General features: G+C 40.9%; 2 protein-coding genes across 6 annotated transcripts in view; one reads left to right on the forward strand and one right to left on the reverse strand.

The window, feature by feature from the left end:
• Nucleotides 1-24327, forward strand: part of CD96 (CD96 molecule) — an 89637-nt gene that overhangs the window by 23264 nt on the left and 42046 nt on the right. For 3 of the 5 annotated variants that reach the window (XM_088024415.1, XM_028110633.2, XM_028110631.2), the window contains exons 4-7: nucleotides 4681-4891; nucleotides 8131-8186; nucleotides 19156-19246; nucleotides 21237-21425. In XM_088024415.1, coding sequence (XP_087880541.1) covers nucleotides 4681-4891; nucleotides 8131-8186; nucleotides 19156-19246; nucleotides 21237-21425 — 547 coding nt within the window. The remainder of the gene's footprint in view (nucleotides 1-4680; nucleotides 4892-8130; nucleotides 8187-19155; nucleotides 19247-21236; nucleotides 21426-24327) is intronic. The other 2 variants (XM_028110632.2, XM_028110634.2) reach the window with 1 other exon arrangement.
• On the reverse strand, nucleotides 13827-14480 carry ZBED2 (zinc finger BED-type containing 2). Its single transcript, XM_028110635.2, has one exon. It carries the CDS (start codon nucleotides 14478-14480, stop codon nucleotides 13827-13829), a length of 654 nt encoding a protein of 217 aa, XP_027966436.2.

Below are 24327 nucleotides of genomic sequence, written 5' to 3' on the forward strand. Positions count from 1 at the left end.
AGCTTTAATAAAAAAAAATGGCAGCCAAGAGGGAAAATAGTCTGATTCTGCATAAATGGACCTGGAAAAACTTCTTAGGTTATATTTGAGCTGGATAATTAAAGAACAGTTGGCCAGCAAACATCAGACATGTACTACACCAAGACCCTGGGACCTTGAATACAAGTTGGTAGTGGAGGTGGAGAGAGTTATCGGGGAAATGTTTGTTTTCAATTTGGTGGATAAAGAGAAACCCTGATTTTTCTCCTTAAAATCATGAAAAGAAGGAGAAGACTATATCAGATTCAAACAGTTCAATATTTGTGATAAAGGCACAAAACTAAAACCTAGATGCTTATATTTCTTTACATTTCTGTCTATATCTTTTCCATATACTCTTCTTCAGTATTTGTAATGTTTTATATTTAAACAAAAAGCGAACTGGCATTATAAACAATGTTGGTTTCCCATGCCTGTGGGAAGCCTAGCTATTCAGAAAACAAAACTCACCTTCTACCTGATGGCAGCTGACCCTGTCTTCACTATAATCAGAAATAAAGTGGTAGCCAACTCACAAAGGACTAACAACCAATTGTGATGATTAGAAAAATATTGTCCCAGTGTTCTACAAAGGAGATGTGGGGAGCTTTGCAAACCGCCCGCTTTGACAGAAGACAACTAGATAGAAAATAAATGGAAGAAATGTGAAGATAGGAAGCAGTTTGGAGATAAAGAAGTAGCAGTTGATACAATTAACAGAATTTATTGAATGTGCTAACACCTGCCATGGGCTGTGGTCAACACAGCCAGGTCTGACATGGTGCTCAGGCCAGCCTGGAGATGAGATAACATCACCAAATCAAATAGTAACAGAGTCTCTTTTCTGTATTGGAAATTCTGATTCTAGTACAAAAACAGGAAAGCCTTCACAAATTATTTTAAGGTTTGTCACTAAGGTCATTAAGGGACATATAGGAAGAGCTTTTCATGATTCAATAAGACCCTGCCCAACCCTCATCATGCTAATTATTTTATCCAACTCCTGCCCAAAATTTAATTATACATTTATTTCTCTTCTATGGGTCATGTTTTTTTGTTTTTCTTGTGAATTTATTCTTCTCCTCAAATAGACTATAAGCAGAAAAGGCAAGGACTGTTTGTTCTACTACTGTTATGAGGCTGAATATAGCAAAATCATTAATAGCATGACTTTTGGAAGGAAACTGTTGTTTTCAAATTCTGGCTCTTCTGTTTACTGTGTGACCTGGGAGCTAGGATTAGGGTGAGGTGAGCAAGTCCCTCTCCTTAAGTACAAAATTTAAGGGAATGCCCCAAAAATCAGCAATTAAGGTACATATTTTAATGAATTATTTTTTTTAAACCAAAATTTAGGGGAAATGCATGATGAACAAAATATCAAAATTTTAAATAAAGGTAGGCAGTGTTTTTGTCTGAGACCCAGGTATGCTCTTCAAGGAGAAGTATTTTCCAATTAGCCTGTGGTTTCTGGGACTTCATGATATTGTATCCCCCATGGGCACAACTTTACACAGTCATAAAAAATTTTTTAATTGTAGATTTTTTATTAATTTTTTCCACTTGGTTAAAATATGGGATATGGTGCCTAAATTAAGTTTTAGTTCCCTCATGTGTAAAAGGGGATGATTATAGCATTGACCTGATGTTGGCATTGTGAAGTATAAATAAGGTAATTCAAACTAAATAATTTAGCATAGTACCTGTACTCAGTACATATTGAAAGCTCATCTTTAAAGGATCCATTTTATGACTCTCCGTAATTCTTCAATTTAGCCTTGCAGATTGTGAATTCTCATGAAATACAAACTGATCATCAGTGAGGCTGGAGGATAGGAAGTTTGTATTACTTGAGTGTCTACTGAGGGTTGAGACAAGCATAGGTGTACCATATATGTTAGCTAGTTCAGGCTGCATTCCTCATTAAATCATATGGGTCCTCCAATTTGAGAATCCCATTAAGTTTTAGAAATATTTATTAATATTTTAAAAAGTTGTCAGTTTTTTTTCTTTGAAGAACAAGAAAAAAACCCAAACAGGTAAGAATAAAGACTCTGTACAAGACCTCTTACCAGTCTGTTTCCAGCAGACCAGGTTACCTAAGGTCATTATTATCAGGTAGGAGTTGAGGTATACTCTCTGACCCCTATCACCAAAGGTGGATCAATATATCATAAAAGAGCTCTTTCAATCAGCAAATTGCCCACACCTCCGTAATCTGCAGATTTTATAAAGGCCTCCGGCTTCCTGGAATTTCTTCTAAATTTTTCATTCCAGATACTCAAAAAAAATTCTTTTTATTATTTTGTGATGGTTTGGTTTTTATTAGTACACGTTGTCTCTGAGACTTAATTGTCCCTGGACCTGGGTGTCTCTGCTTTTTGATGCTGTGACTTAAGTACCTTGCTTTGTTTGACCTGTGCACAAATTACTTAGCCTTAGTTTATTCCGGATTGTCATAAGGAATAAATAAGACTTGAAAGAACTTTGCAGAGTGTCCAAAACATAGTAGGTGCTAAATAAATTTAAGCTATGATTAATAAGAATATAAAATTTTAGTAGTGGTGGTAACATAATATTAGTATTATCTTCCCCTCTCCCAGCTCCAGACATTTCATTTGTTTGCCTGAACTCATTTTTTTCCCCAACTCTTCTCTCATTTGCTCTGAGAAGGCAGCCATTCATGTGCAGGTTCTTACCTTGGCCCCCTTTTTAACTCCTCCATTAATTAAACTATGCTAGCTAGCCACACAATAAAGGAAAGGCAGCTTTTGTCTCCCTAGTCTCCAAGCTCAGCCTCTGACTGCCTTTCTTCCCACTATAGATACAGATAGAAGCATTCCTAGTGGGGAGTCATTTCCTAAGTGACCAAGAAGCGTTTTGAACTCTAAGATCCTCACAAAAACAGAGCCTGTGCATGAAGCAAGAGCTGTGTAAATTAGCGGGTTGTGCAGACCTGCAGGGGGAGCCTGCTTCCTTAATTAATGATTGGTTTCCAGATCAGCAGCCATTGAGTGAACTGCCTTCCACTTTCTTCTGCTGTCACCACCCAACACTAAGGGCTCCTTTCAGAGCCCCTGTCTCCAGGATACAAGCTCTCTCCCTTTAATTTTCTATGTGCTTCTTCATTAGGAAGACTCCTAGGTCCTTCTTTATGTAGGGATAAAAGTATGTACATTGTTTCAGGAGGAAGTCTTGAACAGGGTATCATTCTTTGCAAGAGGTACTATCTGAATCTGTATGTAAGGTTGATACCAATCCGAGCTACATGCACCTAAAGAATCCTGTCTTACAGAAGAGTTTCTACTAAGTATATTCTGGAAATAACTGTATGAACTATTTAAGAAGTCTGTCTTCATGTTTCCACTGTTTCTTCTCCTAGCTCAAACTTGAATTCTCTCACTCACCTAGCTTCCATTTCTACTACTCTGAATCTGTCTGGTTTTTTAACAGATTTAGGCCAGAAATTCCAAGCAACAGATCTTTTTTTCATTATTTTGTGACTTCTTCTTCCCCATCAAATGCTTGCTGTTCAACCTTCTTCATCTTAGTTCCCCTCATTTCTCCCTGATCTCTGCATATAATGATTCATCTGTTGTTTAGAGTTAGACCAGTGGTTCTCAAATCTGGATCCTTTGGGGACCTTTAAAAAAAAATACCCCAGCCTGAGTCTCATCCCAGAATAAATGAGGTAGAATCTCCAGAGGAGAGACTTTGTGCGTCAGAATGTTTTCAAAGCAACTCAGTTGAGAATATTAAGTTATACTAAAGAAGAATGAGGGTATAACCCTTCCTCTACCCTTCTGCCCCTCAAGAGTCCCCTCCTCACTGGCCCTTAGCACATTTACTGACACTGACCAGCACAGTGATACCCCAGGGATCGTGTCCATGGAAATTCTGGGGATGGCAAGAATAATACGAGCTTTCCTTCACAGACCCAAGAAAGGATATGGAAAAGAAGAACCAAGTACTTCAAATACACTCTGATTTGTGGAACTCAGATTAACATTTACAGTCTACCCTATATGTGTCCTCCTTGAAGGTAACATAGAAATAAGGGCAGAAGGGCAAGGACCATGACTAGGAGGCGGCTAGGGCACATAATTTAAGGAGGCACTTACTCTCAGATGCCCACCCTGCACTTACAAGTCCCTGAGACTAAGTGCCTCCTTAAATGTTATGCCCTAGGGGTCTCTTCACCTCCTCCTAGTCCTGGTCCCTAGGGGAGCTAAAATGAGACCTTTTCTAAGGGGAAGGTTGAAGGGAGGTCAACTGTAGTCATCCAGTTCTGGTGAAGATTTAAAACAAAACTGATACAACACATCTTAGCATGAAGATTCTTGAATGAGAATTATGATCTTTCATTAGCCCCCAGTGCTGTGCCCTCCAAATCCCACCCCTGATATGCAGCTTATGGAAAGTTATGAAGGGTAAATTGTAGTCAGCAGAGCATCGAGTTTCTATTCTTGTTAGGAGAGGGTGACTGTAGTTGTCAACTGAAAGTCAAGTGTAAAGATCTTTTCTCTAGTAACATACTAAATATCTCTTAATTTCAATTCTTCATCATCTCTATTTTTACAGATATAAATGAATTAATGCATGTAGAATATCTAGCCCAGAGCTGGCATGATTGAGTGCACAGTAACTAGTAACTATTTCTTTCAGCAGGAGGATAATGGAACTCGGGAAACACTTATCACCCAAGGTCAATCCATCAGCAATTCCACATTATTTAAAGACAGAGTCCAGCTAGGTACAGACTATAAACTCTACCTCTCTCCAGTCCAAATCCACGATGATGACCGGAAGTTCTCCTGCCACGTTATGGTCAGACCTGGCAAAATCTTGAGGAGTTCCACCACAGTCAAGGTTTTTGGTAAGAGTTTTTGTTCTCTGAGATCCCTGCCGTCTTTCTGTCCATTTCTCCTGCCTTGCTCCACCCTGGAAAGAAAGTGCCCTGTTAACTGGAGAGTAGCCCTCCCAGGTAGCTACTCTAGAGCTGTTTCCCTTGAGATTGTCATTCATGTTAGGGGTGAGGATAAGGACAGAAGTTAAAAAACAGTGACTGAGTTGATAGAACAAAATCACACAGAAAGCCATAGATTGGCCAGTTTCCTGGTGACCACTCCTTATCTACAACTTTAATGTTTCCTGAGAATACTAGAAATCTCTTTAATTATAACTGCCAAAATCTAAATACTTAGTTGTCTAATTGTCTTGGTTGCTTGCTGGAGAAAGGCGGAATGGGGACAGTGTGAGAAGAGGAAAATAATAAACACAGCTCCAAAGAAACTGCAGGAGTCTCCCCACCCCCAGCAGGGCCAGCTCCTCAGCAAAGGAGCCTGCAGGGATGGCCCTCTATCCCTGCCTTCACAAAAAGTGTAGAGCAGAACTGAAATATCCACCGTGGCCTCACTCAAATTGCACAGACTCTGCAGGGAGTAAATTTGGGGGAAATGTGAAAATCCTACTTTGCTCAGTGATACATGGCAATATTAATAAATACAAACCCCTGGCTTTGGATTTTTTTTTATCTTTGTCACCAAGAACTGTGTTTTTTAAAAAGTCATTTTTAAATGAAGGCAAAGAGAAAAGCAGTGATGTGGATGAACAATTAATTATTTTTGCAAATGAGGTAAACAGAGAAAATAACTTCACAAAATCTAAGGGCATGAGCTACTAGATTTTCCTTCAGTTCTCTGAATGACTGGACAAGGGAATAATCTTTGTTTTTACTTAGAATCATATTGCATTATTTTTAAAGATCAGAGAATCCAGTATTTTGAGGAAAATGCAAACCCTGTGGTGCATAAAGAAGAAGCAGCTACAGCCAAGGTTTCTGTAGTTTGAAGTCTTTTGCTTATAGCTCTTCCTCTATCTCTCTCCGGCTCGCCCTCCTTCCTTCCATTTCCCTCCACCCCTCCTTGGGGGATGGGCTAAGAGATAATGGATCACCCCTGAAGATCAGGTTGCTTATGGAGCCTGAACAGTGCTCTGTGAAGAGGTGGGAAAGACTGTTCATCTCTCATCGATATCACCCTCTGTTTACTTACTGGGGCGTCACTGTCTTCGACCGAACATGAAACTGACTCATCTGGTCTGACTTTTGGCAAATCAATGAAGGCAGCTATCCAGGATGTGAAAAGAAATGTCGATTCTAAGTTAAGCAAACTATGTCCCATTTGACCAAGGGTTTTTGCACCACAGCTTGATCTAACTGCCTTGTCAACACTTAACCGTGCCCCTATCTCTGTGGCAGATACTTCCATCTTCGTCTTGAAAGCTTTTCATTCTTTGATGTCTCGCTCTTCTGGCCCTGTTTGTGTCTACATCTCCCTCTCTGTTTCTTCTTTGATCTCCTTTCAGTGGATGCTCAAAAATAAGAGGTTCTGCCTGCTTGTTCATTAGATTTTCCCTGCTTCCTGGCTTTCCCCTTTAGCGAATGGGCCAGCCAGGCTGTGCTTGGCCAGTCTCATCTAGTCCTTAGATGATGTGTGTGTGCCACCAAGTGCATATTATAGTGGTCCTGGCATGGCGGTAAAATACATGTCTTATTCAGGACCCACTCAGCATCCCTCAGTGATTCCTCAAATAGAACAAGCCAAAAATAAAAACTTGAAAACCTTGAAATAAATACCCAAGTGTAGCAGAGACCCACTTCAGCTTGGATGCCCTAAATCCAGCTTATTTCTTCTTCCTTAATAATGCCTCCATTCTCTAACAGTCCAGGAACCAGAAGCTTCCCCAGCTCCCTTGCTACTTCCTGCCCCTCTCTCACTAATCTCCTCTGACTTGATTTTCCTTATCAGGGAACCTGCCATCACAGGTTTGCTCCTGCCCCCTCCTAAGCCCTAAACCTGATTGTCCTGAGCTTCAAAAGGAATGTCTCTCTAGTAACCCTTGCAACTTTCCGTAACTGTTTTTTCTTTCAGGTCCTTCATTCCAACAGTATCTGTTGCTAATATGAGGTCAGAATGCCCCTCCTCCCTTTAGTGTTGTAGGGTGTATTTTGGTTTGGGTTCCGCTGAAAGAAAACACTGAGACAAGGGCTTGAGTTAAATTAATTTATTTGAGAAGTATTCATTGAGGGAATTTATGGAGGGAAACATCAGAAGAAGAGTGGAAAAGCCAAGGAAGGGAAGGAAGGTAATGAAATGTACATGATTATGCCAGTTACCAGTGTGGACTTAGAGCTCACTCCCACCAGAGAACTCTGGAAGAACAAACATCAGAGTTTTTCCATATAAAAGCAAGGAAGTTGGGGTATTATCCACCATCTCCCCATCTGTTATCACCATTAGCTCTCTAGACCTCCAGTTTGCCCTACTTGTGGACTAAGTGTGCTCCCATAAATCCTTAGGAGGGACACATTAGGTATGCCCAACGAGAGGCCTTCAACAAGTAGAAGCAACTGCCAAGTGGATGTAGCAGACAGTGACAGCACCTGTGACAGGCTTACTCTCCACTGATTCATAGATGGCTCTGTCTGCCATCAAGAACTGACTTGAAGCCACTTCAGTTCAACATAATGTACTCAATGTCTATTTTGTGCTGGGCACTGTTAAGTGCTAGAGATGGAGAGATGAATGAAACAGCCTGGCTTCTAGGCACTTACAATCTAGCAGTACATCAAAATCACTGAAATATTCTCTGACTTTCTAAGATCTGTATTTTCCATGAAAATGTAAATTTCTTAAGGGCAGTGAAGTTGAGGGGCGCCTGGGTGGCTCAGTCATTAAGCATCTGCCTTCGGGGTCCTGGGATCGAGCCCCGCATCAGGCTCCCTGCTTAGCAGGGGGCCTGCTTCTCCCTCTCCCACTCCCCCTGCTTGTGTTCCCTCTCTTGCTGTGTCTCTCTCTGTCAAATAAATAAAATCTTAAAGAAAAAAAAATACAGTGAAGTTGATCTGTCCACCTTTGTTTCTATGTATCTAGCATACTGCTGGGTACGTGGTGGGTGTTTAATAAATATTTGATGAATGATGAATTTTACACGCACGCGCGCGCGCGCACACACACACACACACACACACACAAACACACACACACACACACACACTAGTGGCCAGGTCAAATGACAGTCAGTGCCACTAACTATGTTTTATTTGCCTTTAAGCTAAGCCAGAAATCCCCATGATTGTGGAAAATAACTCTACGGATGTCTTAAGAGAGGTGAGTCACATTAAAACCTTGGATAATCTATAGTATAATATGCCAAGATGTGCTGTGTTGCATCATTGTCCAGAATGTTTTCTCAAAGGACCTTATTCCTTGGCCCTCAGTCAATTAATTTCTGGTGAAGAAGGGAAGCTGAGTTGATCCTAGAAACCAAATGGGAATCCTTACTTCCTGACTTTGGGCTCTTAGAACATGTGATCTGTAATCCTTAGTCCTTAAATTTTCTGGAAAAACAGTCTCAGTAGTTTGAGTTTCTCCTTAATAAAAACTGGAGAAGTAGGGAAAGAAAAGTAGGACAGAAAGTGTGAATCCTGGTGCAAGAAGGAGGCTTTTTTGTTCAGCTGCATTTAACTTGTTCTAATCCATTTCCTGTACCAGCTTTCCTATAGTTTTTATTTGGAAGTAACAAGAGGAAAGCTGCCCTTCTGTAACTCCTTCGGAACCCTGGCTATTTCTCAGGCAGTAGGAGAAGGGGCAGGTGGAAAAGGAAAGTAGCATAGGGCCATCTGACTTCGGTTTCTTGTTGACAGTTCCCAGCCTCAAGTCACTGGGATCTTGGCTCACTTGCCAGCTCTTCTTGCTGGCTGTGACCTTGGGCAAATAACTTCAATCTTTGTAGTCAGTGTTTCTATCTTTATGAAGAGGATAAGAAGGGTATCTGCGTATTGTTGTTGTTCTTAAGAATTAAACGAAATAAGGTACAGAAAGTTCTCGGTGTAAATATGGCAGATACTAAGCACTCAATGAACATTATGACTGTTGTTATACTGTTATTACTGTTAGTGTTAATCAGCTATCTTTGGGCACTTTGACTCATTCAAGCTTTTTAAAATCCCAAGTTATAAAATAAATATTCCCACGAATTCTCAAACATTTCTTGCTACATGGGATGAGAGAAATTATACTCATATTCTAGTTTCTTCTACTCCTACGAACACTAAATAACTTATGATTTCTGATCCTGCTGCATATCAGTCATTTAATTTGACAGCCACATACAAATCATAGCTCAAACTCTGTGGGATGGTTTTAGATGAGAATATACTTGTGTCTTCCGTTGATTTTATGTATTAGTCTCTTAGATAATTGCTGTTGTGGTCCTGAGTATATAAAAAAGATTTAAAATTTTTGTTCTTCCACAATTAATTCCAATTTTATTAGTGGACTTCATTTCAATAGTTTAAATAAAACAAACTAATGGCACAATGTTTGATAGGTGTTTTTGTTTCTTGTAAGGATTTCTTGAAAATTCTTTATGCCAGTGTTTACAGGTAATAAGGATTCAATCCAGATATGGAATAAATCTTTAAGATTGGATCCAAGAATTCCAGTTAAAAAGAAAAAGGACTTTCTCTTACACGTTATCAAATTTCCTCTCCTGTACCCCTGCTTACCTAGGCTCTGACTGGGAAAATCAGAGAACCTTCCTTCCTGGGGAATTAGTGAGTAATCTCTCACCAACTCTACATAACCAGTGACAGGACACAGCTTGTCTGTGGATCTTTTAAGATTTCGCCAAACATTAGTAATTCTTTACCCTAATATTCTTAGAGTCCCCATTGTATTTTTAATAGCTTCTTAACTCTTCAAAGTCCTTTCACATGCTTTTATCGAGTCATGCTTTCATTGAATCTCTGAAGAAGGTAGGGCATCAGTCATTTTCCATATGAGAAATTGGAGCCCAGAGAGTCCACACAACTGACTGAGTCACTAATAAAGGGCAGAGCAAGGCTGAGAATTTAGCATGCCCGATTCCAGGCAGGATGGTGTAATGAGAGGAGCCTATGGTTCAGGGGCAGAGAGAACTAATGTCGAATCCTAATTTGACCACTTCCTGGCTACATATCTTCATCCACTAGTTCACCTCCACAAATCTCAGCTAAGTCATCTAAAACTGAGATCAAGATTAATATTTCACAGGATTCTTAGGTGAATTAAATTTCTGCACACTAATGGAGTACTTTGCACATAATAGATGTCTTGGGAATATTTCTTTCCTCCCACTATTTATCATTCACCTATTCTCTTTCACCCATCCCTTCATCTAAATATATATTCATAAATCTCCTGTGTGATTGATTTTAGGAGCTAGTATGAAATAATGAAAAAACAATATAGATTGTGGAATCCAATAGACCTGGGTCTGGATTCTCCTCCATCACTTACTAACTCTGGCCCCTGGGACCTCGATTCCTTAGCTTCCTCATCAGGGACAATGATCCCAAACTCCCAAGAGTGATATAAAGATCAAATGAAAGAACATATGCAAAGTATCTACTATCTGGCAACCATAAGTGTTGGTTAATGGTAATTTCCAACCCCCCTTCATTCCTTAGAAATTAACTAATTCAACATGTTCATATTGGATACCTACTATGTGCTGCATATTCACTACACCAGCAGCCCTTGGTATTAAAGTAATGGGGATTTGGTCAGTTATGAGTTATGTTTTCCAGCATTACTAAAGCGATGAAGTTTATGGTTAATTGGCTTTTCCTGAAAAATAGAAAAGCCCCCAAATTACCCTAACAATGATGCTTCTCAGGCTTTGACATGCCAGCGTTGTCCAAGGAGAGTGTCACACCTGTGGGTGTCATATTCTTGTGAGTTCCAGGGCGAGCCTTCACTAGGGCCCCAGCATGATGCACAGCCTTGCCCCTGCAGCTGAGATGGAAAGGGAGTCTTTACTGAAACCAGAGGTCCCCTTCATGTACCAGACGTTGTATTCCAACAAAAGATGCTGGCCTAGAGAGCCATCAGCCCACAGCCCTGGCCCTGCTACCCCACTGTGAAGATGCAGCAAAAGAAGTTTCAGAGAGAGGCATGAAAACTCCAGAGTGTACCCAATAGTTCGGTCTTTCCACGAGCCACGTGTCTCTATTGATGCCTCTTTTTATGTAACGCCATCATCTCTCTGGATCTCTTCTTGTTACTCTCCACGTTTATGATGTTTGACAAAAGTTAGGTGAAAAAAAATATAAAAAGAACTACCTAACATGACACAGGAAACAAAAGTAGTTGGGGTTTAAATGCCTGAAAATGGGGCACCTGCATGGCTCAGTCAGTTAAGCATCAGACTCTTGATTTCAGCTCAGGTCGTGATCTCAGGGTCTTGGGACTGAGCCCTGTGTCAGGCTCCAAGCTCAGCTCTGCTTCTCTCCCTCTCCCTCTCCCTCTGCCCCTCCCCCACGCTCATGCATGCTCCCTCTCTAAAATAAATAAATAAATCTTTTAAAAAAGTGCCTGAAAATGAAGAGAAGCTAAAATCGTAAGAGACATATGAAGCAGACACCATAATCTAAAACCACATATTACCATTCAGCAGTATGGCTCTGGTGGCTGTTTGCAGATTTTCATTGTTGCTGTTTATTTAATTGTGATTTTGCAAAGCCTGAAACTTTGTGGATTCTTTGTCCTTCTTAAACTCCATTTCAAATGTATGTGTGTGTGTTTAAGATTAGGTATTAAAGCTTCTTTTCTCCTTCCTTCCTTCCTTCTTTCCTTCCTTCCTTCCTTCCATCTTATGACACAATAAGGCTCTGATTTCCAGTGTCCAGCCATGGGACTCCCAGTGGCCATCTTCATTTGCAGTGGTGAGTCCCTGAGCTTTCACCCCAGCTGGAGAGGGCCCTAAAAATGGGAATTCATATGGAAAGTGAAATCTCTAATATCAGGCAGTTTTCTAGAAAAAAAAAAGGGAGATTATAAGCCTGCAGTATAGTCTGGGTTTTTCACAAGTTTGTGTTTGGATTGTGCTTGTTCCACAAACAGCTCACAGGGAAGACAGATGTGGCTGTTAGAGCTGCTGACAGTCTAAGAACAAGTGCTAAGAGGGAGCCACACTCAGGTAAGGATGGAGTGAGGCAAGAAGCCATTATTATACCAGGATCTTGTCTGCTTTCTGGAAGGTTGATGCCCATAAAGGGCTTGGGCTTATTTACGAGACAATGAAAGACTGTGTTTGTTAGCTCTTGTCTCCCCAGCTCCCACCACCCCTCACCCCATCCCCAACCCAGTAAAAACAAAAAACAAAAAACATTAGGTTCTAGAGGAATCATTCAAAATAAAAGTCAGCTCTAGCACAAAGGCCACAGTCCTTGCCAGTTGGTTTTATTCTATTCCTGAGTGAACATATTAGGCATATTTTCAACAGCCCAGGGAATTGTTCTCTCCCTATAGACTATTAGGTTTCCTTTTTTCAAAGCATCTCTGAGTATTTTATTTTTTTAAAAGATTTTATTTATTTATTTGAGACACAGAGATACACAGAGAGAGAGAGAGAGAGCATGAACAGAGAGAGAGGCAGAGGGAGAGGGAGAAGCAGGCTCCCTGCTGAGCAAGGAGCCCGATGCAGGGCTCGATCCCAGGACCTTGGGATCATGACCTGAGCCAAAGGCAGACGCTTAACCATCTGAGCCACTCAGGCACCCCATCTCTGAGTATTTTAAAATGAACATTGAAAAAAAAAAAACAAACAGGTAAGAATTGGCATGCAGGCAGCATCATCAAAGACAAGGATAGAATCCCAAACCTACCGCTCAAATGAATGAGTGGTCTGTCAGGACAAAACAAAAGCAACCTAAGTGTTAAAATTGACCTCAGAACCTAGGAAAATGTTCTCTGTCCTTCAGTCTCCCAGTCATGGTCTCTCATCTTTTCACGGTAAAATTTTTTTTTGGGGGGGGGTGATGGGAATCTGTCTCTCTCCTGTGTTCACACTGATTCTCTATCCTTTTTTCTTCTCTTTTGGTTTTCTGCCTCTGTTCTTTATTTCTCCTTCCTCACCCCATCTCTCTACCATTCTCTTTTCCTTCCTGAGTTTCTCTCATTTCTTCATGAACTCCGTCTTTAACAGACCTTAATATGAAATTGGATTATATTTTAAAATATTTATGAATAAGTTTCTATATCCTCTGTTCTTAATGTTTCATCCGAGTAAGTTGAAAAGTCTTTAATTCTCTCTGGCTGATTACACATTAATGACGTATGTGTTAGGTTGTTGAAAAGACAGGATTCAGACAGGTTCTGCTGGTGACACAGCTTTAATAAAAGCAGGCGGTACAACACAGCACCAGTGAGAGAAAGACCTGCACTGGATGGGGCCTGAGATCTCAGGCGCAAGCTTCTGTGTGCTTCCACAGCCGGGCCCCACAGAACAAGCTCTGTACCCAGTTCTCAACTCACCACCAGGATGTATGCAAACGCCTGGGCCCCAGGAAGCCTAAGCTGCACTCCTGGTGGGGTCTCTTAGAGTGAGCTGGTCACATAGGCACATTCCAGCCACCTGACCAGCCTCAACTGTCAGAACCCTCAGCTCCACCAAAACCAAGTGCAAAGCATAAATCCCGTTATTTTCACTCAGCAACATGGCAGGATGGTACATTCTGCACCCAAACTCACAGACCCATGGTGGCAAAACAACCTTTATCTTCAGTTAATACATTTTGACGTTTTGATCAGGACAGCTTTAGGGACCCTGTAGATAAGTGTTTGGTCAGTTGACACCTGCTGAGATTAACTCGTGCTATGCATGCTTTCTCTTAAAAACACAAATACTTTCTTTCTATTAATCCTAACGTGGCTCTTTGCTGTGAGCCTCAGTCTGTGTTTCAGAATAGATACCTCCCAGGCTGATTACACAAAATGGAAGGGATGAGCCATGGCAATCTGCTCCTGCTGTCTCTGACAGGCTTCCTTCTCAGCCCTCAGCTTCCACTTCATCTCCAGGATGGCCCTCTCTACCTCCTCCAGGGCTCGCTCTCGCCTTTCCACTGCCCTCTCCCGCCATTCCACTGCCCTCTCCCTCCTAAGCACCTCCTTTTCCCTTTGGCTGGCCCACAGAGCCAGGGCCCCCACCTGCTCCAGGAGCCGGGCCCAGTCGCCCTCGATACCCAGGGGGAGTTGGGGCCCCTGGGGCCTTAGGTCCTTGCGCTGCCTCACCTGACCATGGCCGGTCTTCTCCAGCTCCTCTCTATGCATGCTTTTCAGATGTTTCCACAAGGCTGTGGTGCCCACGTTCACCCCGGGGCCACGGCTCACCTGCCTGCCACACAGGCGGCAGGTGGCATATTGGTTGGGGTGGTGGCCAGCACGAACAGGGGCCAGGTGGAAATACTCCCATACCTCGGAAGACCGGGTGCCCTTGTTGTGGGGTGTAGGGGTGGGCATGGCGCTCGCGAAAGGGCCAACCAGTTCTCCCTTCTCACTGACTGCCTCTTCCTCCTTCACCTCTAGGTCTCCTTTTACCTTCATCCTGGTTCCCTCCTCTTCCTCCTCTTCCCGCCTCATCTTGTGTCGTCTTCTACAGCTTTCCTTGAGCCAGAAGTCTTAGCTGAACCACAGCTAAAGCGAAATGAGTAATTGGGAAGGGACTGTGGTAACTCTTGGGGATTCACAACCAAGGTCAAAGGCTGGCCACACCTGAGTGGTGTGAAGTTTGCACTTCACAGAGAGTCAGGGTGAGTCAGAGCCACACGAATGGCCTCTGAGGCTCCCATGTACATTCCCCCCAGGCCTCAGGTATGTACTGATCCCTCCTTGTCTAGACCAGAAAGGCAAAGCAAATGAGTCCAGGAATCACAAAGAATTCAGTGTTCTCTACATTAAACACCACCCCGAGTTTTTGAACATTGGAAATTTTAGGTTTTCTATTGATTCCCTCCTGGCTGCTTCCACTGTTTCTGTGTCCTGGGTGCCTATAGATGGGTTTTGGAGGCTCCACACCCTCGGGCTGCTCACGACGTCCAGGGCTGGGGCCTCACTGGCCTTCCTCAGAGTAGGGAGAAGCACACCCCGGAGAGACAGGGACGCTGATGGTGGGAGACACCTGCACTTCCTGAGAACTGTCGCAACAGAGAGTCCAAACTCTGGGTAATAAAGTTCCCAGTGTGAGGTCAGTTTGGCCCTAGAGAGGTTCCTCTGGGGCTGAGATTCTAAGAATTCCAAACAGCGGGCTTAGCTGTTTTCAGCAGGAGGAACTGGCATGCACAGAGGAGGAAGAGTTGGAGCACATCTCCACAGACTTGTCGCCCGACGGTCCTCAGCAAGTAGCTTACCCTGCACCTTCCCTGGCGCCATCACCTGCAAAGCCAAAAGTCAATAAGACCTTCCTGATAGCCGCTTACTCCAGGGGCTTGCCTGATTCACCCCCATTGAAATAAATAGATGGACAATTAAATTACATTGTAAAAAACAGCCTGACAGCTCTCTCTCCTTTTTGGGTTCATTTCTTAAGTAATGGAGAGCCTTGTTCGTCAAGCTTTGCAACCCCAAAGAGTTAGGAAACACTCCCACCCCCAGCCCTCCAAGTGGGTACTTACTTATGAGCAAGCCAGGCTCTGAAGGTGTGCCTTAGGCTCTGGTACTGGGTGAGGGCTCCTGCATGCTGTGGGTAGCTAGTAGCTGACTCCTGCCCCCAGGAGGAGGTCCCTGAAGTCCTGTTCCCTCCCACTTCCAGAGAAGCCTCCTTTCCAAGTGGGTGTGTCCCTGCCTGCCTACACACAGATGCCAACTTTCTCTCTGCCCCCCTTCCACACCCCCGAATAAAGACGTTCCTGGCACAGGGCTGGTAATAAAACAGTAAGTCGAGCACCTACAAGTCTTAGTTCTGTTTCCAGATAACTCCATCATCTGGCCTCTTAAGCAAAGGAAAATATGGAAGGGGGAGAAAAGGGTGAGATTTCAGCAGAGAAACCACAGGCCTCAACAACATCTGTGCTTTCAAATATCTTGTCCAATTGTCAGACCGTGAGTCTCAACGTTGGGTTTGGAAACTACGGATTTTGTAAATACAGTCAGTGGAAAAACCAAAGAACTTGCAGAAAAGGAAAGATTAAGTGAGAGGAAACCTCCCAAATTTAAAGAAATATGACAAGTTGAGAGACAGATTTGAGGTTGCTTTTTATTATATTATGTAACTGGAATTGGAAAAGCGATGCTATTGGCTTGTATTCTCAGTTGGAGTGAGATAAAAGAATAGTCACAATTTAAGCAAAAATTTTATATTTACATAAATACTATATTTATATATATGTATATTTAGGAAGGAGAACCTACCAAGAGGAGACAGGAACATTTTGAAGAAGGTGTCTGTGGAAGAAAAATGCTTGAGTTATAGAAGAAAAGGTAGAAATGACAGAGTAGAAAACAGACTGAAAGATAAATTTCAAGTGAAGAAAGAAGGTTGCGAGGAGGAAAGACTCCAAATCGAAATGAAGAGTTGATAAACAAATAGGGGAACTTTAAAAAAAAAAAGTTTCCTCTTTCTAAACTAAAAAGCTAAATGTTTTTTTAAATGATTCTATGGAAAGCCCTTATGAAAAGGTTCTGCTTAAACTTAGGCAAACTGAATCTGGGCTAATTTACGAATGGTCAGCATTTCAGTATTTCATCTGCGGAAAAAAGGAAATGATCATTCTTACAGCCAGATGTGGACTCAGTTTTCTTGACTCCTCAATCTCATCATGCTCCAACCTCCTGCTGGCTTCCCTCTGCTGCCAGGACAACATGCCCAACTCACATGTCAGCCTATGAACCCTTTCTGTCTATCCATCTTTGTGAATTCCCCACTATTTTCCACCACAGGCCACCTGTGGAGTCCAGGCCCATGTCTTCCCTGTCTGCAAAATATAACTCCATTCACTAAGTTATTCCCAGAGTTCACCCTTCTCTGTGCTCCTACAGAACTGCCCAAATACTCTTTGCCACTTACATCATTCTTTGTGCTATTGCGCATGTATTCCGTGTATACTTAGAACAATGTGTGTTGGAGAAACCAGTTCTTTGGCTTGTCTCATGAATGCAACAGCCACACATTAAGTGAGTGAGTGATTTTAACTTCTCAACAGAGGGATGTGTGTGTGTGTGTGTGTGTGTACACTCGTGGGTGTGTACACAGAGACTCTTGTCCATATTTACTTCATATATGTATTTTTTAATTTAACATGTTTTTCCTCTTACTCATTTGGAAGTTCCCAAACAGCAGTAGCTCTGCTTGCTCAGCAAAACCCTATAAACTTGATGTTTCATAAGAGGTTTAACTTCAGTTTGAACTAGTTAAGTCTGTGGCTTTTCAATTTTAGAGAGACTGGGAGGGAGGAGTTCAGGACGAGAACCACATTCTGAAACAAAAATCTTAGAACACAGTCTGGAGGTGGTAGAGAGTATTTGAGATCTGACTCACGCCATAAAATCTGAATTCAGAGAATCCACAGAGTTAAAGCTTTTTAATATTTTTTTTAGTTGGCAAGAGATTTCTTCAGGAAGCATGTTGCCTTTATAAAATAATGGAACCCCTACTTATTCCTGATATTACCATATCATCATCTTATGGTGGGTTAACTGAGCATGGAGAAAATGAGTCATGAGAGTGGTTAAAGGTGTTGACATTAATAAAAACCTTTACCACTTTTTTTTTTTTTTTTAACATTTCATTTCCTGTAACTCTTACATCCCTTCCTGGACCACCTAAAGATAAACATCGATCTTTGGCATTTTATTGGATTAAATAAATTGAACTCTCTTTTCTTTACTAAATAAGAATATATTTTAGGGGACCTGGTTTTACTTTTGATTTTCCAGGACAAAAAGTGACATAATGTCATGGATCTGCATTGCTGACGCATGCACGTGTCCCCATTGTCAAGTGTGGAATGAGCGGAAAACCTGGCAGCTGCAGTGTTCGCTACTTACCGTTTTGGATTCCACAGATAGTCTCCTCCGAAAGTCTCATGATTTCCTTGGGCTTTTTGTAGGGATGTATGGAAGGGTGCTAAACTGCACCTCGGTAGGACCTCACCAGAAAGATGCTACTTTAGCATCCTTAAATTTGGTTTCTCAACTCTGCTCAGGACCAAACTCTTTGGGTATAACTAGTCTGTGGGGAAATTGGCACACCAAGTATTACATATAGTTCATTGTTCTTTACTAGCTAACTAGTGAATCCATCCGTTGTGGAAAATATTTGAGAACTAAGAACCAGAGCTGGTTATATGTAAAATACATATATCTCTTGATGAGAAAACAAATAACTATGGATGGGATTATAATTTTGCAGTGTCTCAGATAAAATAATGAGGATCCAATAAGTCTTATTGGATATTTTCATCAGGCTGTTGAAGTAAACTATCATCTCAAAAAGAGCAGATACGGTGTTGGAAATAAAACATAACTGACCCTACCTCTAAGCTTTCTGGTTTTGTAACATAAGCTACCTGTTCCATCTCTTTCATGTTTCAGTACGATGTGTTTTACCCGGAAATATCTTGGACTGGGACTGGAGTAACAGAGTTCCCAATTGTGCCATCCACTACATTCCACTCCCTTCACCATCCTTGTGATTGGGTGCCTTGGTTTCCCCATCTGTCAAATGGCGATGATAAAGCATGTCCTTCCTATCTGCCCTATGGGATTTTTAAGATGATAAAATGAAAAATCATTACATAAATTCTCTACAAGTCAAAAGTGAGATATTTAAAATAATGGTTTCTGTGGTTGTTGCTATAAATAGTACTTTACATTATTTTGGGAGTGGAAACAACCAAAATGCATATATCTTTTAGCTTTTAGTATAACAGAATATTCTTTTCTGGCCTCTGCCTGTTAGAGCTTCTTCCATTTTTCTAGTCTTTGGCTTCCATTTAGTATTATTTTATTCTTCCTATATAGAATTATGATCTCCCTTCTCCAGAACCCAGAATCCAGACTTGCAACATTAGTCTAGTCCTAGATTCTTCATAAGTTAACCTATAATTCCAGCCATGAAATCATGACATCTCTGTAGGAGACAGCCTATTTGTAGCTCACATTTTCACATAACCTCTGAAAGGTAAACACAGCTTTGTTGAAAGTGGAGAAAATTGTTTCCTGCCAATTTGCCTCATGTGACAGTTGGTGGGGATGTAAGGGGTACCAGTTTCTTCTGAATTTGCAAATAAGCCTTTCTATGTTCTGCCTTCACCCCCAGAGAACATTTACCTGCTCCCAGAGGAATGTATTTCCCACAGCAAATCTCACGTGGTTTATAGAAGGAGGCTTTCCTCAAAGTGAAAAAGAAGGTAAGGAAATCATTCAGTGGAAATGGGTTTGGCAAAGAAAGAAGGAAAACAATGAAGAATAGAAATTGCCATTGCCCAAGTTGATCTTGGCATTTAAGGACAATTCTAATTCCAAAACAAACATCATCTTGCCTACCAGATGGCATTTTCTGATACCGCATCTAGTGCCTCCAAGAGGATCAGTGTGGGTCACATTTCCCAGAATTAAGAAATAAACCTGACTTTTTTTTTTTTTTTAGGTTCATTTATTTTAGAGAGACAGAGAGAGAGTGTGTGCGAGCAGGGGGAGGAATAGAGGGGAAGGAAGAGGGGAAGCAGATTCCCTGCTTGATCCCAGGACCCTGAGATCATGACCTGAGCCAAAACCAAGAGTCAGATGTTTAACCAACTGAGCCACCCAGGCGCCCCACACCTGACTTCTTTAACTTGCTTATAAACACTAATGTTTTATTCAACTGTTAGGAAAAGCAGATCTTTTATATGACAGCAAAAAAGTTTAACTCAACATACATTTATTAATAATTTCATTTAGTTCAAATAACTTAGCACCACTGCTTTCAGTCAATAACCAAATACTTTTGACTTGTTCTTATAAGGCTCTGAGTGGGGTGGGGTGGGGAAGACTAGAGGAAGTATACATAAAGGACTGGGTTTTATGACAAGGAACTCCTCCAGGAGGATTAAAAATTCTCGGAGCAGAATGCACATTGAGGCAAGCTTAGGTGAGAACGTACAAAGCCGTATTTTTCATAAGTATTAAACGGGCAGCACCTGCCAGGACAATCTCAGCCATTCCCTGCCCAGGACAACAGCCCTTCTCCTTTCTCTTCAGGCAATCTTTTTTTCAAAGCTCAATATGTTTTCAACAGTAACTGAGTCCTATAGCTCTTGCTACATTATATTTTTAACTGATAAAATAAAAAGTTCATGTTGATGAACGATTTTATCAATCCACTTGATTCATTTTGAGACTATTACTGGTTTTGTTATTCACTTCGAAAACAATTCACCCATAATAAGAATGATTGATGCAATCCTGAAAATATCTCTTAAAGGTCATTATAGATATGTTCTCCTGTTAAGTAAGCCCTGGTTTGATGTGCCGGTTACACTCCCAACCATGAGGCCAGACAGTGTGGTACAATTGCATTTAGTTATTACTTTGGCAAGTAACAACTTCAAAATTAGCATTTAGAGCCTGTAGTGCAAAAAAGCTATGAGATTTCAGAAAGTTCAGGCTTACAGTGACAGATGGTTTTACATTAATTTCCAGCTGCCATGTATGCTATTTGGAGGTTGGACCAACAGGGGCAGTTAAACAGTTTCTGTTTCTAAAGGAGACTCACAGGACCCAAAATGACAATGGTTATAAATCTCCAGCTTATTTCAGAGAAAAGATACAATATAACAACACCATTAAAGTAAGGATATATATCTCATGTATAGATTTACAGCAAGGGGGCCAGGGAAATCAGGCATGGGGCTCTCTGTAAAGGGCGGGGAAATGACCAACATGGCACAGAACACCTCAGAAGTGGGGAGCCCAAAATGGAGTCTTGATTGAGGTTGTTTTATATTTTACTTAGACATATTCCTGCTGTGTAGCCAGACTCGACAGCAGAGCCTTACCAGGTTCTAGCCCAGGTTAGGTGCAAATCATCAGTCTCACTGTTATCAATAAACAATGCTGGTGAACGACAAGAACCCGCCCCCAACCCCCTCGGACCCATGATCACAAATAAAGCAACACTATTAATCAATACATTTTGTACCTTGACAATGGATCAATACCATACAGGAGCTTGAACAAAACAGTTTAGGTTAACAGTTTAGGCCTGCTGGAATAAATCCTCAGTGTGCAGAAACTGTGGTTTGACCATTTTAGACTCTGTTACTGTAAACTGAACCATCCCCAGCCATGCCTTGACATCATTTTATGGCTCATACAGAAAACGCTGGTGACTGATCTTGTTCTGAATCTGTCCTGTAGGCATATACATTACTAATGAAGAGAGAAAAGTCAAAGGTGGATTTTTGGAGCTGAAGTCTGTTTTGACAAGGGTGTATGGTAATAAACCAGCCCAGTCAAATAACCTGACCATCTGGTGTATGGCCCTATCTCCAGTCCCCGGAAATAAAGTGTGGAACATCTCATCTGAAAAGATCACTTTTTCCTTGGGTGAGTTGTCTATTTAATAAGGTCAACCAGAGGTGGCCAAGACTGCCATAAGCTCAGAACACTTCTAATTAGAACAAATAGAACCACTCATTATTTCCATGGTATTTTAATCTCGGAAAACTCTTTATACAACTCAAAATTATTAAATTTCATACTATCAAAACTTTTTTGACAAAACAATGGGACTCTGCTTAAAAGAATTTCTTCAAATAAAAAATAGCTGATTCCTATTTCTGAGAATTTCTGGTGAATATAGCAATTTTTTTCAAATTTCATTTAATAACTTTTTGTTAATGTACCATATAATGAAAATTAACACTAATATATTGATGATCAAGAGAGGTTCTTAAAATCCTAAAATCCCTTCTGAGTCACGAAAACCTTCAATTATATATAGCATTTATAATTTTAATACTTAGGAATGGATAAGCTATGTATGAGATATAAATAGCGTGAGGATAAGGACTATATCCTAATGATTTTCATGCCCCTAGGTTGAAGCACAGAATTTGGCACATTGAAGATTTTTATGACTTGAAAATTGATATGCAGGATCATTCTACTTATCACAATATTTGATCAGAATATTCACTACTCTAAACCTGACCAAATAATAGAGATTTTACTGCATAAAAGATGTGAACAAATGTCTCAGCAAATACAGCGACAACAGATTGCCTATAAAAAATAGAAGTTTGTAATGACAACTATCAAACATGCATATATAACAGTAAAGAAATACTTAAGCAGATTTGTTAGCCATTATTACAACGCTGCAGGACCATTAACATCTTTTACCGCCTTCCTATTTTCAGAGATACTGTAGTCTGTGACATACTCATAAAACCCAGGATAGCTTATAAGGGAAAGTTTCCCTTTGTTTCAAGGCCACTGTCTGCATGTTGGGTCCTACCCAGCCCTTTCACAAATGCAGGCAGTTGGTTCCTGGGAGCCTTGGATGGGAAGGGTATGTGACTCAGTGCAAATCCATCCCCACTATTCAGAAGCCGGTGCCATTCTGAATCTGGGACAGTGGCATCATGCCTATAATGCTGCCTATGTGTGTGTATATCTATACACACACAAACACATCTCCCTGTGAACTCTGAGTTAATAACTCGGAAATGGTCATGGGTTTACACTGGAACATCCACACTCAACTCTGTCTAGTTCCCTCAGAAATAAATGCACTTCCTTTCTAGAAGCCGGGACACAGTTAAGGGCTACAGGCTTGGAACAGGGTAAAGGTAACTGGTTCTCACATAGATTTGCCAGTAACTTTGGCAGACTCTAGGGACATGAGCTAAAAACCAAACAACCTTAAATTCCTTAAATCCCATCACAGACAGAACCATGTTTGAAATTCCAATCTTTTTTGTTGCTAAAACTGAGCTTTTCTTGGTTTAAAGATTTTATTTATTTTTTTTAGAGCAGTTTTAGGTTGACGGCAAAAGAGGAAGGTGCAGAGATTTCCTATACACCCTCCCACACACATGAATATTCTCCCTCTCTATCAGCTTCACTCACTGGAATGGTTCATTTGTTACAACTGATGAACCTACACTGACACATCATTATCACCCAAAATCCATAATTTGCCTTATGGTTCAACACTTGGTATTGTATATTTTATGGATTTGGACAAATGTATATTGACATGTACCCATCAGTGGCTTCAAACAGCCTTAAATTTTCACTGCCCTAAAAATCCTTTGTGCTCCACCTATCCATCCGTTAGCCCCCAACCCCAACCCCTGGCAACCACTGATTTTTTTAGTCTTTAGAGTTTTGCCTTTTCCGAATGTCATACAGTTGGAATCATACGGTATGTAGCCTTCTCAGATTGGCTTCTTTCACTTCCTGATACGCGTTTAGGTTTCCTCCATGTTGTCTTATGGCTTGATAGCCTATTTTTTATAGTACTGAATAATATTCCATTTCATGCATGTACCATATTTCGGTTGCTTCCAAGTTTGGGCAATTATGAATAAAGCTACTGTGAACATCCCCATGGAGGTTTTTGTGTGGGCATGAGTTTTCAATTCCTTTGAATGAATACAAAGGAATACAATTGCTGGACTGTAGGTAAGAGTATGTTTAGTTTTGTAAGAAGCCTTCCAACTGTCTTCCAAAGTGACCATACCATTTTTGCATTCCTGCCAGCAGCAAATGAGAGTTCCTGTTGCTCCACATCCTCACCAGCTTTTCATATTGTCAGTGTTATGGATTTGGGCCATTCTAGTAGCTGTGTAGTGGTATCTCTTGTTGTTTGAATTTGCATTGGTTGATGACATATTATGTGAATCATCTTTTCATATGCTTATTTGCCATCAATGTATCTTCTTTAGTGAGGTGTCTATTAAAATCTTTGGCCCATTTTTTAATCAGGCTGGTTGTTATCTTACTGTTGAGTTTTAAGTGTTCTTTGTATATTTTGAAAAATAGTCCTTTACCAGTTGAGTCTTTTGCAAATATTTTCCTCCCAGTCTGTGGCTTGTCTTCTCATTCTCTTGAATTATGCTAAGTTTTAAGATCAGAAAATAATAATTTTAGGCTAATAAGGAAGGGCACTGATCCTGATACCCAAAGCACACCATAATTCCAATTTACAGGACAGCCCTTGATCTAATATAATTTTAGGTTCTGAGCAGATGGTTATTTTTAAAGTGCCAAATGAATTTTTATCCTTTATGATCAAATATTAAAGCCAATAAGTCTTGAAGAGTTCAGTTTCCCAAAATTATAGCTTACATTCTAGTCACATTCTAGCATGTATCTTTGGGAATGACTTAGAAGATAACAGTTGAGACTCTGGAAAGCAATGTCATCACTGGATCATACTCCCTTACTTGTTGTAAGTTCTTAAACACTTACTTCCAAACATTCTTTCTGCTTGTGGTAG

The sequence above is a fragment of the Eumetopias jubatus genome, unplaced genomic scaffold, assembly GCF_037043125.1.
Source record: "Eumetopias jubatus isolate StellerSeaLion01/CBP00866 unplaced genomic scaffold, mEumJub1_p1.0 scaffold_1, whole genome shotgun sequence".
Lineage (NCBI taxonomy): Eukaryota > Metazoa > Chordata > Mammalia > Carnivora > Otariidae > Eumetopias > Eumetopias jubatus.

What these genes read in the sequence shown, in the direction of transcription:
- ZBED2 (XM_028110635.2), bottom strand. Translation starts at nt 14,480, where the DNA reads ATGAGGCGGGAAGAGGAGGAAGAGGAGGGAACCAGGATGAAGGTAAAA.